This window comes from Anomaloglossus baeobatrachus, chromosome 3 (assembly GCF_048569485.1).
Source record: "Anomaloglossus baeobatrachus isolate aAnoBae1 chromosome 3, aAnoBae1.hap1, whole genome shotgun sequence".
Lineage (NCBI taxonomy): Eukaryota > Metazoa > Chordata > Amphibia > Anura > Aromobatidae > Anomaloglossus > Anomaloglossus baeobatrachus.
The window spans coordinates 426611101-426631383 of NC_134355.1; the positions used below are offsets into that span (position 1 = coordinate 426611101).

Here is a 20283-nt window from a genome sequence, read left to right on the forward strand (position 1 = left end):
GAGGATTGTGATGCGATCTTCGTACAGTGATTTAGTACAGCAGGCATAAAGTGGGTGCAGGGTTCAGAGTAGCGGGCAGGATTCTGGGTGTGGAAGAGGGTGAATATTCATTCACCTAATTAGCCAAGGCTTAGAGCACACAAGGTGACAAAACTTATGTATACTGAAAGTGGGCTGCACAAGCCCTATTTCAAGACACTGAGTATGCAACCAGGGCTTGTATTTCAAGGCTACTCCAAAAAGGCCTAGAAATGCAAAATATATTACATACATACACACACACACACATATACATACATACATAGCCCATTTAGTTCGCCTTGTCAACCTACCTATGTTTGGATATCGCCTTATAATATCTAGGACATCTCATTGATGTGCTAAATACGTATGTATCATTATATAGTGTGTGTGTGCGCGCGTGCGATCCACCATTCTTCTATGAGACATACTTGTAAACTAAGGCCTCCTGTTTTAGCTTTCAATTTGTTTAATACAAGAAGAAAAAACAACCCCATACTTTTAGGACATTTTCCCACAAGAGCATAGGACACAACGTAAAATGTGTGTAGATTTATTGCAGCAGAAACATCTCAGTGCAACAAAGCAATGGAAAAACAAAAACAAATAAACGCAGGCTCCTGCTCACAGTTCTGCTTTATATGTGTTGCTCCCAGACACCCACATTGTAGCAATGCATCAGTCCACTGCAGAGCCTAGTAAGCGGGAGCAGATCTTGTGCACAACACAAGTCTCCCTTTGGGTAGATGCTAAGGCAAATCATCAATTTTCTACAATTGTGCCATTCTGCGCTGTCCTGTCAGTTTGTATACAAACACTGAAGAAAAAAATAAAAAAAAAAAACTAGAAAGTCATTGGAAGTACAATCTGTTTGCCACTAGCCCCAATTGTGCCTTTATTTAGTGTTAAGGGGATAGGGGGGGCTTGTAAAGATTCAACGTGTTATAGAATTTGAGGGAAAAAAAAAAAATATAAAATGAAATATATTATATTATATAGTCTTCATATTGCATTAGCACCGTTATTCATGGACATTGTTCTCCAGGTGACAGGAGAATACTTTGGGGGGGAGGGGGGGGGGTGGAAAATTACAAAAAAAACAGTACAAGTTAAAAATGTAGTGTTTAACATCTACATGGCAACCCCAAGCTCCTGAAAGGGGGTATTAGTTCTTTACTGCCTGTATGATGTGCAATATAATGCAACAGAATAATAAAATACAAGGGAAGAAATAATCGCAGGCTTTCCTAACAAAAAAGGTGTTCAAACAAAACAAAATGATCCTACTACTCCAAAAATAGGTATCTTTAAAAAAAGGGAACTACCAGGGCTGAATTCTTTGCACAAGTAGATATATGAGAGTATGAGGTTTGATGCACATCAGTTTATATATGAAATCAGAAAAATCATGGCACTCCAAAGGCAAAATAGTCATGTTCTTTGCGATTTATGAATATGTAAGGCTTGTGGTGCTTCACTCCAATCAGTCGTCTTCTACTTAAAGACCAAAATCTTCCCGTGGCAATGGAATCTCTTCATCTATACAATGACGCCGTGATATGTTCAAGGAAGGGATACCCTCCGACTGAGGATCATGCACTTTCACTGGCAACTTGCTCAGAGAAAGTCAAAGACCCCCGAATTCTTTGCTGCTTAATAAAAGAGACACAGTTGAAAAGGGGGGAAAAAAAAATATAAAGTAAATCCATTCCATTACTGGCATTTGTTTTCAAACAGATGCAATATTAATTTGTTAAAATCAATCTGTTACAAAAGCCAAGCAACCAGGCAAGAATGTGGCCAGCCTCTTCCCTCTGCACAAACACACAGTCTGGAGCGGGGTTTCATAGATTAGGTGCATGGATTAGTGGCAAGTGTGAGGGTCCGTGCGAACATCACACATACATCTTAGCGGAATCGTGCTGGCCTCTCCATTTCTGTACTTAGTATCAGGATGTAAATAAAAATTAGAACATTTTCAGGAAACAAAACTTGCTAAAAACAGGGCCAACGTTGTAAATATTGCTCACATAACATCCACAAAGAACTCACTGGGATTGCCCATAGCCATGCGGAAAGACTGTCTACTAGCGGTGAGTTCAGGTGGGACGGAGGCTAAATCACGGCCTGGTGGAGCTCCTGGGGGGCCCATGACTTGGGGTGGAGCTGGCATCATCATCATTGGGGGGCCATAGAGAGGAGGAATCCCCGGAGGACCATATGACTGGTGTGTATGGTGGCTTCGGATGCTGTGTGCTATGGAGTGGTGGCTCCTGTGGCTGTGTTCACTTGCTGGTACTGAGCGTTCACTTGCTGCTCTGTCTCTCCGTAGACTGCTACGTGTAGTGTGGTCCGACTCACTTCCACTCCCTCCAGATTTAGAGTCGCCAGTCTTAGGGTCTTTCCGCTTTTCTGTACTGCTGCGGTTGGAGCCACTACTTCTACTACCTGTAACAGGCAAAACAGAAAAATGAGATTTTAGAAAAATATGCATTTAATCAGATTATACTTTTCAATATTTCAGAGGGTTAGTAATGAAACCTCTTAGAAGTGGAATTAGAAGTGGTAATTACAGGCAAAAGTGAAAAGAACAAGGCTCAAAAGTAGACCTGGTAAAAAAAATTATTGCAACTGGAAATGATTTATTTTTTAACAATGGAGCATCATGGATATTTCGTCTCTACAAACAAATTATAATGGACCAGCATCCTATACCTCTCATGCAAATTGAGGAAAAGGGATTTAAACTTAGAGGAATTTCAGATCTATTAATGCTACAGGACCACGAAACTTAGAAATGCTATACAAGGGTGATCCTCAAATGTTAGAAATATTGCTAAGACTTGCCTTCACTGTGCTGACTGCCAGCACTACCACCTCCATAGCTATAACCAGGTTCTGGAAATCCTGGGTGTGGGCTGTAAGGATGAGGCAATGGGTACTGGTACTGAAACGCCATGGGCCAGGGAGCAGCTCCGGGATGTGGAAGTGGAGCCAACGTGTCCTGATCAGATGTCCCACTGGAACCGTCATGATCATTTAGGGAAAGATTTGCCATGTCTAATGAACAGAAAGAAACAAAGAAAAAACATTTTCATTCTGAAACGAGCATTGATGCGTTTCACAGAGCAGATGATATTCCAGCAGATCTAGCGACTGAGGCAAGACCATGCTTCACCACATCATGAATAGATGCTTAATGAGGTGTGTGTCTTATTTCCTATTTTTGCTTCCCATCATATTTGGCAGTATTGTAGAATGAATCAAAACGTAAGCCCCCAACATACATAGCAATACAGAGTACGAGCTCCTATTAATGCAATTAATCTGAGATGTGCGGTATTAAGTCCCCCCCTCCCCGATCATGAGCTATAATTGGCTCTAGAAACTTGTTATACAAATTCTATAAAGGTTTGCCTTCGCAAACAGGGGTGGAAAGGGTTAAATTGCTGCACAATAAAGATGAATGATGAATCTTCGATATGGGGCTTTATTCAACACGTTTCGGAGCAACCTCTCATCAGGATCATACCAGGTAAATGTGATGATCCTGCTGGAGGTTGCTGCGAAATGCGTTGAATAAAGTCCTATATCAAAGATCCAACATTCATCTTTATTGCACAGCAGCGCAGCAATTTAACCCTTCCACCCCTACTTGCGATCACAAACTATCCTCGATACAGAGAGCTGCAGCAGCTGTGTTTCCATGAGTCTTCCTAGTGGTTGTGTCTGACACAACCACCCCAGGTGAGCAAGAAGGGAATTTTGTTTACTTACCGTAAATTCCTTTTCTTCTAGCTCCAATTGGGAGACCCAGACAGTGGGTGTATAGCTACTGCCCTCTGGAGGCCGCACAAAGAACTACACTCAAAAGTGTAAGGCCCCTCCCCTTCTGGCTATACACCCTCCCGTAGGAGTACAGATTCCTCAGTTTTAGTACCAAAGCAAGAAGGAGGAAAGCCAATAACAGTTTCAAAAACAAATTCAATCCGATAACACGATCGGAGAACTTAAGAAACAACATGAACAACATGTGCACCCGAAAAACGAAACCCTAAGAACAAATAGGGCGGGTGCTGGGTCTCCCAATTGGAGCTAGAAGAAAAGGAATTTACGGTAAGTAAACAAAATTCCCTTCTTCTTTTTCGCTCCTAATTGGGAGACCCAGACAGTGGGACGTCCAAAAGCAGTCCCTGGGTGGGTAAAAAGATACCACATGAACGGGCTGTCAGACAGCCTCTTCCTACAGGTGGGCCACCGCCGCCTGAAGGACCTGTCTACCTAGGCTGGCATCTGCCGAAGCGTAGGTATGCACTTGATAGTGTTTGGTAAACGTGTGCAGACTCGACCAGGTAGCCGCTTGGCACACTTGCTGAGCCGTAGCCTGATGCCGCAATGCCCAGGACGCACTCACGGCTCTGGTAGAATGGGCCTTCAGTCCAGATGGAATCGGAAGCCCAGCAGAACGGTATGTGTGAAGAATTGGTTCCTTGATCCACCGCGCCAGGGTGGATTTGGAAGCTTGCGATCCCTTATGCTGACCAGCGACTAGGACAAAGAGCGCATCAGAACGGCGTAGAGCCGCCGTGCGAGAAATGTAAATCCTGAGTGCTCTCACCAGGTCCAACAGATGTAAACCCTTTTCAAATTGGTGAACTGGATGCGGACACAAAGATGGTAAAGTGATATCCTGATTGAGATGAAAGGAAGAAACCACCTTGGGAGAAAACTCTGGAACTGGACGCAGTACTACCTTGTCTTGGTGAAACACCAGGAAGGGAGATTTGCAAGATAACGCCGCTAGCTCGGACACTCTTCGAAGAGACGTGACCGCCACAAGAAAAACTACCTTTTGTGAAAGCCGAGAAAGGGGAACCTCTTTCAAAGGCTCGAAAGGCGGCTTCTGGAGAGCAATGAGAACCTTGTTCAGATCCCAGGGTTCCAATGGCCGTCTGTAAGGAGGAACGATATGACAAACTCCTTGGAGAAACGTGCGTACTTTAGAAAGCTGTGCCAAGCGCTTCTGAAAGAATACGGATAGCGCGGAGACTTGACCCTTAAGAGAGCTAAGCGACAAACCTTTTTCCAACCCAGACTGCAGGAAGGAAAGAAAAATTGGCAATGCAAATGGCCAGGGAGAAAACCCTTGAGCCAAGCACCACGCTAAGAATATCTTCCACGTTCTGTGATAGATCTTAGCTGAGGATGGTTTTCTAGCCTGTCTCATTGTGGCAACAACTTCATGAGATAAACCTGAGGCCGCTAGGATCCAGGACTCAATGGCCACACAGTCAGGTTCAGGGCCGCAGAATTCAGATGGAAAAACGGCCCTTGAGACAGCAAATCTGGACGGTCTGGTAGTGTCCACGGTTGGCCTACCGTGAGATGCCACAGATCCGGGTACCACGACCTTCTTGGCCAATCTGGAGCGACGAGTATGGCTCGATGGCAGTCGGACCTGATTTTCCGGAGAACTCTGGGTAACAATGCTAGAGGTGGGAACACATAGGGGAGTCGGAATTGCGACCAATCCTGAACCAAGGCGTCTGCCGCCAGTGCTCGGTGATCGTGAGACCGTGCCATGAAAACTGGGACCTTGTTGTTGTGCCGTGACGCCATCAGATCGACGTCCGGCGTCCCCCAGCGGCAACAGATCTGCTGAAACACGTCCGGGTGAAGGGACCATTCTCCTGCGTCCATGCCCTGGCGACTGAGAAAGTCTGCTTCCCAGTTTTCCACGCCTGGGATGTGAACTGCGGATATGGTGGACGCTCTGCTTTCCACCCACGTCAAAATCCGTTGGACTTCTTGAAAAGCTTGGCGACTGCGTGTTCCCCCTTGGTGGTTGATGTACGCCACCGCCGTGGAATTGTCCGACTGAATCCGAATCTGCTTGCCTTCCAGCCATTGTTGGAAGGCTCGCAGGGCAAGATAGATTGCTCTGATTTCCAGAACATTGATCTGCAGGGTGGACTCTTCCAGAGTCCACATCCCCTGAGCCCTGTGGTGGAGATACACCGCTCCCCACCCTGATAGGCTCGCATCCGTCGTGACCACTGCCCAGGACGGGGGAAGGAACGACTTTCCCTGTGACAATGAGGTGGGGAGAAGCCACCAACGCAGAGAGTCCTTGGCAGTCTGAGAGAGGGAGACAGTCCTGTCGAGGGACGTCGATTTCCCGTCCCATTGGCGTAGAATGTCCCATTGTAGAGGGCGCAGATGAAACTGCGCGAACGGGACTGCCTCCATTGCTGCTACCATCTTTCCTAGGAAATGCATGAGGCGCTTCAGTGAGTGCGACTGGCTCTGAAGGAGAGATTGCACTCCAGTCCGTAGCGAGCACTGCTTGTCCAGTGGAAGCTTCACTATCGCTGAGAGAGTATGAAACTCCATGCCAAGATAAGTCAGAGATTGGGTCGGGGTTAGATGAGACTTTGGAAAGTTGATAATCCACCCGAAACTCTGGAGAGTGTCTAGTGCCACCTTCAGACTGTGTTGGCATGCCTCTTGAGAGGGTGCCTTTATAAGCAGGTCGTCTAGATACGGGATGACCGAGTGACCCTGCGAGTGCAGAACAGCTACTACTGCTGCCATGACCTTGGTGAAGACCCGGGGGGCTGTTGCCAGACCGAAAGGTAACGCTACGAACTGCAGGTGTTCGTCGTGTATGACGAAGCGTAGGAAACGCTGATGCTCTGGTGCGATCGGCACGTGGAGATACGCATCTTTGATATCTATTGATGCTAGAAAATCTCCTTGAGACATTGAGGCTATGACGGAGCGTAGGGATTCCATCCGGAACCTCCTGACTTTTACGTGTCTGTTGAGCAACTTTAGATCCAGGACGGGCCGATACGATCCGTCCTTTTTTGGGACCACAAACAGATTGGAGTAAAAACCGTGACCTTGTTCCTGAAGAGGGACGGAGGTCACCACTCCTTCCGCCTTTAGAGCGGCCACCGCCTGCAACAGAGCATCGGCTCGGTCTGGTGGTGGAGCAGTTCTGAAGAAACGAGTTGGCGGACGAGAACTGAACTCTATCCTGTACCCGTGAGACAGAATATCCCTCACCCAACGGTCTTTGACGTGTGACAGCCAGATGTCGCCAAAGTGGGAAAGCCTCCCACCGACCGCGGGTGTGGGAATCGGAGACCGCAAGTCAGGAGGACGCCGTCTTGGCAACGGTTCCTCCGGCTGTCCATTTTGGGCGTGACTGAGACCTCCAAGAATCTGAGCGTCTCTGGTCTTTTTGTCAAAATCCGTTGGACTTCTTGATTTTGACGAGGCGAATTGGGACCTGCCCGGTCCTCGAAAGGACCGATAACCAGACTGACCCTTCCTCTGTTGGGGTCTGTTTTGTCTGTGTTGCGGTAAGGATGAGTCCTTACCCTTGGAGTGTTTGATGATTTCATCCAAACGCTCTCCAAACAATCGGTCACGAGAAAAAGGCAAATTGGTTAAGCACTTCTTGGAATGAGAATCTGCTTTCCAATGTCTCAACCACAGGGCCCTACGCAAAACAACGGAGTTGGCTGACGCCACTGCCGTGCGGCTTGTAGCGTCAAGAACAGCATTAATCGCGTACGACGCGAATGCCGCCATTTGCGAGGTCAATGGTGCTACCTGCGGGGCAAATGCACGTGTGACGGAGTCAATTCGCGCAAGCCCGGCTGAGATAGCTTGGAGTGCCCATACGGCTGCAAAAGAAGGCGCTAATGACGCTCCAATCGCTTCATAGATGGATTTCAGCCAGAGCTCCATCTGCCTGTCAGTGGCATCTTTAAGTGCCGCTCCATCTTCAACTGCAACCAAGGATCTAGCTGCAAGCCTGGAAATTGGAGGATCCACTTTTGGACACTGGGTCCAACCCTTGACCACCTCAGGGGGAAAAGGATAGCGTGTATCTTTAAGCCGTTTAGGAAAACGCCTTTCAGGATAAGCGTGGGGTTTCTGGATTGCGTCTCTAAAGTCAGCGTGGTCCAGAAAAGTGCTTAAAGTACGCTTAGGGTATCTGAAATGGATTCTCTCGTGCTGCGAAGCTGACTCCTCCACAAGAGGAGCTGGTGGGGAAATATTTAACATCTTATTGATGTTAAATATAAGATCATTAACTATGGCGTCACCATCTGGTGTATCTAGATTGAGAGCGGTCCCAGGATCAGAATCCTGATCAGTTACGTCCGCCTCATCACCCATAGATTCATCTCGCTGGGATCCTGACCATTGAGATGAATGTGAAGGCCCGTCATAGCGAGCCCGCTTAGGCTGCCCGGGGCCATCGTCCGAGTCAGAGTCTTCACCCTGAGGTGTATATGCCCGTCCCGGAGCTTGGAGCTGAGGGGGACCAGGGGGCAATGATTGCACAGTGTCCGTGGCCTGAAGTACAGGCCTAGCTCGCAATGTGTCAAGAATTTGTGACATAGTGAGAGACATTCTGTCAGCAAAAGCTGCAAACTCAGTTCCTGTCACCTGGACAGCATTCACAGGTGGTACACCCTGGGTCACGTCCAGCAGAGGTCCCGACTGTGCAAGCGCCGCAGGGGCCGAGCACTGCACACAATGGGGGTCCGTGGAGCCTGCCGGTAGAAAAGTCCCACATGCGGTGCAGGAAGCATATAATGTTTGTGCCTTGGCACCCTTGCGTTTTACGGACGACATGCTGCTGGCTCTCTGCAATGTGAGAGAGTCTATAGCCAAAGGGCGACCAGCGCTATGCAATACAAAGTATTTGTAGAAACAAAATACTAAGAATACTACTGGCACAAGAGGGGGTGAGCCCTGAGGGCTGCTTACCGCCCGCTGAATAGCGGGTAAGAGGCGCAGAATTCCTTGTCTGGGTCTCCCCGGCTCCCCTCTGCAGCTCAGCGTGTCAGCAGGAATGGCTGCCGGCGTCTGTGGAGAGGGGCGGTCCGTGGGAGTTCCCAAACAAAAGTGCGGGAAACAGTGTCCCCTCTGTGCCGATTGTGAGGGCTGGAGTATGTAAAAACGACTCCAGCCCTCAGCGCTGATGCACTGGCCAGCGTCCCGCCCCTCTCCTGACTGGCAGGTCTGGGGGCGGGAACGAACGGAAGCAGGCCGCAAAAGCCGGGGACTCGAGTTATCAGCGCGGCCGCCGTAAAAGCGCGGGCCGCGCTGAAGTCCCCGGCGCACCACAAGTGCCAGCCGCGCCGCAGTCCCAGCGGCCGGCATGACCGATTCCTAGACGTGGCCAGCGTCCCGCCCCTCTCCTGACTGGCAGGTCCGGGGGCGGGAACGAACGGAAGCAGGCCGCAAAAGCCGGGGACTCGAGTTATCAGCGCGGCCGCCGTAAAAGCGCGGGCCGCGCTGAAGTCCCCGGCGCACCACAAGTGCCAGCCGCGCCGCAGTCCCAGCGGCCGGCGCGACCGATTCCTAGAAGTGTGCCTGCTTCAGCGAAGCTGAATGAGGCCATGGCACAAGCGCCGTAGCGCTGATGTCCCCCGGCGCACTACAACACCCAGCATGCTGCGGTGTGAGCGCCAAATGCACGGGGACACAGAGTACCTTGAGGAAGCAGGGCCATGTCCCTGATGTACTCCGCTCCATCCAGCATCTTCTCCAGGGGCTGTAGATGGAGCACGGTCTCAGTGCCTGGAGACCAGTAAATCCCACTTCACCCAGAGCCCTGTAAAAAGGGATGGGGAAGGAATCAGCATGTGGGCTCCTGCCGCCGTACCCGCAATGGGTACCTCAACCTTACAAACACCTCCGACATACAGTGGGGTGAGAAGGGAGCATGCTGGGAGCCCTGTATGGGCCCTCTTTTCTTCCATCCGACATAGTCAGCAGCTGCTGCTGACTAAAAACAATGGAGCTATGCGTGCGTGTCTGACCTCCTTGCGCACAAAGCTAAAACTGAGGAATCTGTACTCCTACGGGAGGGTGTATAGCCAGAAGGGGAGGGGCCTTACACTTTTGAGTGTAGTTCTTTGTGCGGCCTCCAGAGGGCAGTAGCTATACACCCACTGTCTGGGTCTCCCAATTAGGAGCGAAAAAGAAAACCTTAATGGCAGGTTCATCGTATCTCACAGATAAGACCCTGTTCTTGTGCTTTTTGTTCTCTTATAAAAAGGTTTGCCTGACAATTACCTCTCATATGGATAGGTTATAAATTGTGAAGAGATTACGATAAAGGGGATCCCATTTCCCCTATTTGAATGGAGCGGTGGTCACGCATATGCTCTGCCCCTCTTCTCACCGTTCAAGACTTTCAAGGATAGCTCAGCATAGCACGTTTATCACTGAGAAAAGCAGCAGTATACATGCTTAAACGCATCTCCATCAAAATCTTCCAGACACTGGAGGTACGGTGAGAACAAATGGGGAATGAACCCTGTGGACCTTGTGGCGAGGCCCCCAGATATTATACATTTATTACCTAAACATAAAATGCCTTTTGCAGGAAAATTCTATGTACCAATATACAAATAGAGTAATACCTGTTTGAAGAGAATATTGAACATACATATGTAATGCAATATGCATTTAAGCTTTACTGGAATAATGGAGGGGTACATACTGCCACAAAGATCTCCAAAAATGTAGTAACACTGCTCAGAGAAAGTTATTTTATTGACTGTATGGCGGATATATCCAGCTTTCAGAAGATTGCTTGCATATTTCCTTGCTTCCCGGCGATCTGTGAAGCCCTCTACATGGTTATACAGCCAGTCTACTACGTCAGACCCTGAAAACAGAAAAATCCGTGATTAAATTAGGGGAAGAAAAAAAAAAAAAATAATACTAACAAAAATTACTGTGGTTTATTAAATACAAAAAAAACTGACCAAGATCGGCATGAGACGAGAGACAAAGGAAAGAAAATGCTTACTGCATGATACATAGTCACCTTAATGTAGACATCCATACATGTTACTCACCGATGAATGCATTAGGGATGGTAATTTTAAGCCACATCCTATCCCGCACCTCCAAACCAGATTCTGGTGAGCTCATAGCTTTCACAATGGTTACCATGTCACTATGTATGGACAGTTGAAAGTCATCAAAGCCTAAGAGGAGACAGAGTAAGATACAATGGCTACAACTTTCCTTTTCTTCAGCAATAATTTGGTTTATCTTTAGATAAATATTAGACATTTGATGGTCAGGGCTATGTGCTCACAACTTTAGAGGAGAGTCACACAGTATGCAGAACTTATGTTCTACATGGCATCGGAATCCCACAGACTCCAATATAAATCAATGGGGGTCAGTCGGAGACCGCCAATGTTTTGGGCACAGGCTTAAAATTGCAGTCTGGCTTCACTTTATGATGGAGACAATAGAGCTAGTACGAACACATATATAAAAATTGATGTCAGTATTTGAGGGCTTCAAATAATAGAAGTATTCTACTTACGCTCAGTTTCAGGTATAGAGCTGGTAATGGAGGAGCTGGTTGATGTTATTGTGCTCATAGATGGACTCATTCCATAGGCTGGATAGGTACCGGTCATTGCTGCTGTATGGGAAACCCAAGCTGCTGGGTCAATAGGCCTGATTGGTTCACCTGATGGAAAGAAATTGCATAATTGTAGAGCGACGGGAAAATGAGAACAATTGAGCAGAAAGGGACTGGGATGACTTAAGATTAGAAAAAGAGCAATAAAGAGTAGTATACACAATATAAAGCAGTTGTCCCATTTCAATTAGTTTGTTACGAAGAGAAAAGAATAAAAGGATCCATCAACAATGTTTTACTCCTCTTCCGTGGGTCCACCGGTGAGTATCCGCTGCATCGTCAGATGTCTGGTATTGGCGGAGGTGCGGAAGTGAAGTTGACAACCAATCATTAAGCTCAGCGGCGTTGTCAGTGTAAAGGGAACGCTCTACTCAGGAGTTCGAGTTCATCGACAACCTGCCATACTGTCGATGTGACATCAGTGTTGCAGCCAATGGCAGACACCCAGGGGGAGCTGCAGTGTTGCGACCCCTAGCACGAGTCTTGGTCTTTGCCACAATAAAGCAAGTTATTAATCATTGGATGCTGAAAGCTCTTCCATTTTCTTTGATTTTGGATCATCCCATATTTAACATTCATTGATCTATATGGTATTGAAGTTGGATGTGCAGTCTCATTACTACTATTGTTAACAAGGAGCAGAGGTGGAGACTGCTTTGGACCCAGAAAAGCAGAGTAGAACAGTTTATTTTTTTTTTTATACCAAACTGACTCAGGGATAAATTATCTAATAGAGGACAACAGATTTGCAAGGGTCACATACATCATGGAAAAGCATTATAACATTATATGTTCATTTCCTAGTTTTTTCCCCCAAATTGTGAAAGAGGCAATTCAACTCACACATGTATTGATATATCATTGTTTTTTATTTGGTGTTCTTATTTACTTAGAATAAAATGGATTTCATTTACATGCCATTTATATAATACGCCTTTGCTCCTTATGGCACTATCTAAAATGAAAACCACTGCATGTAATCACTGCATTTCTCAGGTCCGTAAAACAGTTCCCCCCAGCCCTATCTTCCTCGTTACAGCTATGCAACAAGATGGTCAATTGACCCACCTACTGCGAGGATACCGTTCTTCGCAATTCACGGAGCTGGGGAAGAAGGGGCAACAGGTGAGAGAAAAAGGAAGGGAGAATAAAAAAAAATAAAATTGTAGGGGTTATTAAGAAGTTGGAGAACCTTTTAATAACTAAAAAGGTTTCTGTTTTGGTGCAAAGAGGACCTATCTCCAAATTAAAATTTCAGCTTTGGATCTATCCAAAAAATTTTTTTTTCGGTATTAGAATGCTGCCATCTTGTGGTTGCCACAACTTTTCAGGAGGGGTCACTGCTCCGTGCTTCAATCTAATGCGTATATGTGCTCCGGACCCGTCATGCTTCTAAATACTGCACTTATTGCTCTAAAAACCATTTGTGATCTTGCGATAAAACTGGAATACAACAGGATCACTTTGCTATTGGGGACGGGGGTGTGTGTGTGTTATGGTCTTACTTTATTAATGCTGGGCACTGCATTTATGGCACCTGCAGTAAGGCCAAGTGCACACGCTGCGTTTTTTCACGCGTTTATGCAGCGTTTTAAACTGCAGTGTAAACGCATGCGTTGTGCGTCCCCAGCAAAGTTTGACAATTAAGCAAATTCCATGTGCATGTTGTGTTTTCAAACGCAACGTTTTGGATGCCAAATTTGAGAAAATCGATGCATTAAAAAAGGCAACGTCACTTATTTTGTGCGTTTTGGATGCTTTTCCCTCTGTCTGTGGGAGAGCAAGCACCAGAACGCATCCATTCTGCATTCAAAAGCGCAGCATTTTGAAACGCACATGCAGTGACGAAACGCTGCAGAATATTTGTCACGGCAGAATGCAACGTTCGCACATAGCCTTATGAAAGTAAGGCTCTGGTGCCCAACAATAGCATGTAGCTTTTCCTTTATTCCCCTACACTGGACATGAGATCTTGCTTCCAAGGGTTGGGAGATCAAGATAACATGCTGTTTAGGAGCAATAGATCGTGTACAGTGCTGGGGCGTGACAACACCACAGGGCATACTGGGGACTTCTGGTCTGCATGTGACTTTCAGCAAAAAAGTCTGCATTTGGCATAGCATGCATGCACAAATTGTGCTGTATACAAGTTACTTTCACAAATTATTTTTAATTAAACATTATAAAAAGTTTTTTTCAGAGATAAAATAACCAAAAACAACAAAATCTGGCAATAGAGTTCTCTAACTGCACTCCATACAATGGTACGATAGTATCTGCCTCTATAGTGGCAGAGTGTAAGGCTTTAATGGGAGTCAGTTATATCAAGCCTTGAAAACCTCATGTATGGGGTTGCAGGTCTTTCCAAGCTAAATTCATTGACGCCTTTATATATCTTTTATCTTTAGGTATATTCCCAAGGAATCAGAGTTTCATTCCAATGCAATTGAGGAGTTAAGTGCTCTGGGCGTGAGAGAGCACTATACCAGCCTCTACCTTCTGAGGTTGTTTTCCCGTCTAGCACCAGCCTCTTTTAGCTTGATTGAGAGCTTACTGTCAGATATCCCTGCCTGACATCACACAGCGTGGCCATCATTCAACCTAAAGAAGCTACTGATGGGCCAGGAAACAACCTTGGGAGGCAAAAGGCTCAGAAAGGGTTTTGACACGAAATGCCGAGAGCACTTATCGCTTCAATTGCCCATGGTATAAAACAAATGCTCAGGAATGTGGCAACATATAGAAGGTATAATGGTGTCAAAGCTTTAAAATACCTGTCTGCACATAGATGTGTTTTGGGGTGGACTGATCTTACCACCAGATTCCATTTAAATCTACACTATGCAGAAAAGCTGGAAAAACAAAGCGCCCACCACTATAAAGATGTAGAAAGGGGTTAATCAGTATGGAATTGTGAACCTGTTGGGTGAGAAGTTCTGAGTTACTGTTAGTCCTTGGAACTTACTTCTTGGTAATGTAAAGCAACCACGAGGAGAGGGATCCCAACACTTCGCAACAGTAAGTGTAATGGGCCTGCAAAAGAAGAAAGATGAGAGATTGCTTATGCTAGTTGGGGTAATTCAGCATACTAAATTAAACTATTTAAAAGCCTCTAAAGTGTATACAAGGGTACCTGCAATCCTGATCTTCTAAGGCTATTTACAGTGCGCAGGTTTCCTGTAATAACTATCTTTGATGACAGACTGCAGCACTGATATTTCATGACTACAGTGTACGCAACCGCTACAGCCAATTACTGGACTTAACGGATCTGCCTATGTAGACAGCTAGACTTGGGAAGGACGAGTTATACTTGAGTTTAATATTTTAAACTAATAGAAACCAAAAGGGGATGGAAAAGATATTTACTGGAAAACCCCTTTCAGGATAAAGCCCTTGTTCAGTGAGAGAATCCTTCTTAGTGTTTTACTGTTAAAGAATGCTCATAATACAATGAAAGAAGAAAACGGTATTTCGATGGAACGTAAAAACAAAAAAAAGAAATAAAAACTATTTTGGAAGCTATACAGCTGAAAATCATTGGCCAAGAGCAGTCGACAAGTGTCAATTTCACAAAAGTAGTTTTGAAGGGAACCTGCCACCAAGTTGGCACTTCCTTATTAAACACAATAAAAAAGAAACCCTACATATATTCGATATCCACATGACTAAAGCTGGATGATTTATTTATGGCTGCTGAAAAGAGAAGATCTGTATGTAGGAGTGGGCCAAAATCCCAGCTGCAGTGTGTGCAACCTTAGTCAAGAACTACAGGAGATGTCTGATCTATGTAATACAGTTGAAGTGTGCCTACAATAAACCTGCAAAACTGGCAGTGTATCAAATACTTATTTTCCCACTGTAGGTTTTTATTAACATACAACACTGGCAAATTCTGGTACAGGACTACATTTTTACGATAATGGGCTTACCCTGGCTTGTGCACGATTTCCCTAAGGACTCTCACGGCATCATCATTGCTCATGTTCTCAAAATTTATGTCATTGACCTGAAAAATTAATGTGTTAAAAATGTACAGACATATGGGTAAATGGCATAATGTGCAGTCTGTCCCCTACTAAACCTTTCCCAAATCCAGGTAAGCACCTGCAGTAACATATCGCCTGGTTCAATTCTGCCGTCAGCCGCCACTGCTCCTCCTTTCATGATAGACCCAATGTATATTCCTCCGTCCCCGCGCTCGTTACTCTGGCCAACAATGCTGATGCCCAAGAAGTTGTATTTTTCTAATGTAATATAAGAAAACACAGGACAAAGTGATCAAAACAGATCTTCGAGGAAAAGTGAGAAACGCTTCAGGATGATTAGCTTGGACACTCACCCATGTTTAGCGTGACGGTGATTATATTCAGAGACATGGTGGAGTCGGTTATACTGCTGAATGAAGAGGACTGAAAGATAAAAAGAGGTGTCATATAAGACATTTTCTAAAGAGTTTTCTGTCATCCCCCACAACCTTTACACTTGTGCAGCACACAATGCTTGCTGGTATAGGGCACCGGGACTCTCACTACTTCCTGTGGTCACTGCAGGGTCACTCGGCCACAGAAAACAATCACTGGCTGAAGTATGACGTAGGACACATCAATGCTGCAGCCGGTGATTTTTCACATTGTACTACTATCTCAGATTGGTTTACTTTAGCTGGTCCAGGGAAATACAGGCTTGAGATGTGGGAGCCATGGACACTCAATAACTCCATTTACTCACAATAAGAAGAAAAGGTCTCGCACCACCACACTGCGCCTCGCATTAATGCCAGAAAGGAGGTGGTCAGATCAGGTTATTTTCCCATGTAGCACTGGTCGTGGGTGCACGTTGAAATAAGAATCAAAGTCTCATTATATCATCAAGGAATGTAGAGAATCAACGGCATATACCATCCGATTTCCAGAAAAACAGATTCTTTTATTGGTTCCAAAAGGTGCATATAAAAGGCAAGAGGAGAGCTGGGTGCGGGTCACCTTAGGACGACGGCCGTTTCGTGCTATACAGCACTTCTATGGTGGACTCCATGAGGGAGTGATTGTGTCTCCGCAGCATACTTGTTTTGCATATTTTCCCAGGGGCCTTGTTCTAGTGTCACTGCGTTGAGAAACACATGGTGTCTCCGCGGTGTTGGATGTTTATCTCCCCGAGGTCAACCATCCTTACCTATGTAGTTGTCTACTAGGCATTGCTCCCACTAGCCAGTTTCCTACTCCACACTGATGAGGGGCAATACACCAAAACAGCTGTCTGTGGATGGATACCATGTTTTGGTACAGGTGGTTTCCTTGACTGGAGACTGCCCTTCCCGTGGTTGTTGTTGTGTTACTGCGGTGAGAAGCACGTGATTGTGGTCCACGTCGGCTTTAATGCCGTTGGACCCCCTTCCGGGGAACTGTTCGGACTTACAGATTCCAGTTCCTGTGGTCCGGGAGTTTAAATATCTGGGAGTAATTGTCAGCCCAATCCCGAAGGATTTCCAGGCCCTAAATCTGGAACCCCTGTTACAGCGATTCAGAGCAAAAGTGCATACCTGGTGCCGTTTGCCGCTATCAAATATCGGCAGATCCAATTTAATTAAAATGGTAATGATGCCACAATTACTATACCTTATACATAATTCTCCAGTGTGGATATGTAGGGAATTTTTTGTAAAAATTAATACAATATTCCGGGAACTTATTTGGAAGAAAAAGCAAGCTAGGATTCGACTGTAAGTGCTACAGCGGGGAAAGGAGGAGGGAGGACTGGCGGTACCAAACCCATATATATACACTATATAGCCTCCCAGATGCAACATCTGAGGGGTTGGGGCAAAGAAGGAGGGTATGATACCAGTGGTGATATAGTGAGAGAGGGATCAGTATGGAAGCACCCAGGTTGCCGGTTGGATGTGGGACAAAGACAGATAAATGGGGCACGATATCCCACACTGGCTATGATATTCCGGGTGTGGGACAGGGGTAAGTCTCTTTTGGGGATAAGCGGACCTACAGAGCTCTGGCCACTGTGGCAGAACCCCGACTTGCCAGAAATTAAAAAATTAGTAGGGTTCAGAGGATGGGAAGATAAAAAGGGATCCATTTAGTGTCACAAGTACTACAAAATAATACTCTTAAAAGCTTTGAACAACTGAGAACGGAGTTTCACCTTCCGCATGTCTTCTTTTATCAGTATTTGCAGCTGAGACACGCACTGGAAAGACAGGGGAGGACAAATCCGGTAACAGTGACACAATCAAACATTACATAGGCTGCTTACATCTGAGTCCTCTAAGGGTCTTATTTTGGAATTATATAAAAAATTACTACCTGCCCATCTGGAAACACATCCATTGATTGTTAAAAGCAAATGGGAACGAGACGTCGGTCCCCTGACTGAAGGCCAGTGGTCTGATATATTGGAACAAGTTCCTAAACTGGCGGTATCGGAGTGCCAAAAGCTGTTTCAAATATATCTCATCCACAGGGTATATAAAACTCCCAGTCTACTATTTAAGATGGGACTCAGACCAAACACACAGTGTGTTAGGTGTGGACAGGATGATGCCCATTTGATGCATGTTATGTGGGAGTGTGGACACATTGGTGATTTCTGGAACCAAACCCTGGGATTTATAGATCAAATATATCATATCACAATACAACCGTCGCCCCGCCTGTGCCTGTTGAGTCTGTGGGAAGGAGAAGTGGATCCGGATTCTCCAACAGCCCTGGGAATAGCACGTATCTTGTACCAAGCAAGAAAGCTACTTGCATATCACTGGTTAGACCCTCTACCACCAACATTACCAGAGCTCAAAAACAAATTAAATAACGTCATAAGTTTGGAAAGGGGAGTTTATTTAAAAAGAAAACCATTGAAAAAGTTTTACAGCATTTGGCGGCCATGGATGGAGTTGCCGGGCCTACCCTCTAGTGCACTGGTTCGGGATGCAATGCTGGACCGGTTACTGTTGTGCCTGCAGTGATGGCATGTGTGAGGAAGGGAATTAAAACTAGTTTTTTCTGTGACGAAGTGGACTTTGAATGAAGAGGTGAGAGAGGACTGGAATGGTTTCATGGATGACTGCGCGGAGAGGGAGGAGCAGGAGAGTATAGCAATATGATGTGGAGCGACACGGCTGATGGAGGAGGCGCTTCTGTTAGTCTGAGGCATTATTGCATAATTTAAGTTTTGTTTATTTGTAGAGCCACGAGGTTTGTAGGCTCAAGCTATATAATATAATTATGATTTGAGAACTCTATTATTATATTTACATATATGCAGAGAAAGAACCTGATTTATAAATCACATGTGTTTATCTGTTTATTGTTATCAGTTATATGAAAAGTGAAATACTCTCTGTATTGATCCCTAATGATTTAAAAAAAAAAAAAAAAAAAAAAAAAAAGAAAGAAGCACGTGATTGTGTCCCGCGGTGTTGGATGTTGATCTCCCCGAGGTCAACCATCCTTACCCATGTACTTCATGAGGACAAGCAGAGCACAATAGCGCCGCTCCAGGCAGAATTGGTTGATCAATGTATTTAGTAAAAGCATTACCTTTCTGTTTTACAGAGATGTGGTCACTATTGCAGAGTAGTGAACCACCTCTTTAATTATACAGATCACTGCAGCATGTTCAATATACGCACAGCTTCACTATATCAACAAAATATCCACTCCGCTCAGATAGGACCACACACACAGACACACACAGACACACACACAGACACACACACAGACACACACACAGACACACACACAGACACACACACAGACACACACACAGACACACACACAGACACACACACAGACACACACACAGACACACACACAGACACACACACAGACACACACACAGACACACACACAGACACACACACAGACACACACACAGACACACACACAGACACACACACAGACACACACACAGACACACACAGACACACAGAGACACACAGACACACACAGACACACAGAGACACACAGAGACACACAGAGACACACAGAGACACACAGAGACACACAGAGACACACAAAGACACCTCATCTACAAAGCGCTCAGATAGAACCCTAAAACACACACAGCTCCACTACAAAGCACTTCGCTCCATCAAACCACCACACGATACATTACTATGGTTTAAAGTATCTTCCAGACATTTGGCGGATCAGATGACCTGAAAGATCCTTCAGCTAGGCAGGTGAAAGATTTTTCAGGTTCTCAACAACTCAGGACTATGGATGAGTGAACCCAATTGGTAAAGTTTAGGGTTCGTAACGAACACTTCGTATCCGGGGCTTGAATGCCAACACTGACTTTGCATGGAAGCGGTTCGGATGAAAAATATAAAGCTTGTTTAAAGGCAGACAAGGTAAAGCAGACCGCTGTGGGCAGTCATTATCAGATTGGTAAGGCTCATGGATATTTGGCCCTTCCCAGCATAAAAATAGACAGAAGTGGCGCAGCACATCAGATGCACCAGTTCTGGTGCTTTGCTAGTCTCTTTGCAGCCTGTGCTATTTAAAACAGAAAAAAACAAAAACACAAAAAAACTATGACCATTTTACAGCCCCAAAGTTTGGGTCCCCATTGACTTATGTGGGGTTCGGAGTCCAGTTCGTGTCAAATCCGGGTACTGGACTGAATTTTTAACTAACGTCAGGCAGAACCTGGCAAATACGAACTTCCACGTTTCCACTCATCCCTACCCAAAAACATATAGCTTCAGTGATGTGTGCAGGTTATGGTAGCTTTCGTCCCCGCACTGATCATATATTTGTGTG

General features: G+C 45.7%; 1 protein-coding gene across 1 annotated transcript in view; it reads right to left on the minus strand.

Annotated features, from left to right (window-relative positions):
• Nucleotides 1-558: 558 nt before the first annotated feature.
• DVL3 (dishevelled segment polarity protein 3) overlaps nucleotides 559-20283 on the minus strand; it is a 153476-nt gene continuing 133751 nt past the window's right edge. The window contains 10 exon segments of the mRNA XM_075341512.1: nucleotides 559-1670; nucleotides 2074-2469; nucleotides 2869-3081; nucleotides 10559-10726; nucleotides 10920-11051; nucleotides 11402-11551; nucleotides 14469-14536; nucleotides 15436-15512; nucleotides 15611-15750; nucleotides 15846-15915. Coding sequence (XP_075197627.1) covers nucleotides 1639-1670; nucleotides 2074-2469; nucleotides 2869-3081; nucleotides 10559-10726; nucleotides 10920-11051; nucleotides 11402-11551; nucleotides 14469-14536; nucleotides 15436-15512; nucleotides 15611-15750; nucleotides 15846-15915 — 1446 coding nt within the window. The 3' untranslated portion in view covers nucleotides 559-1638.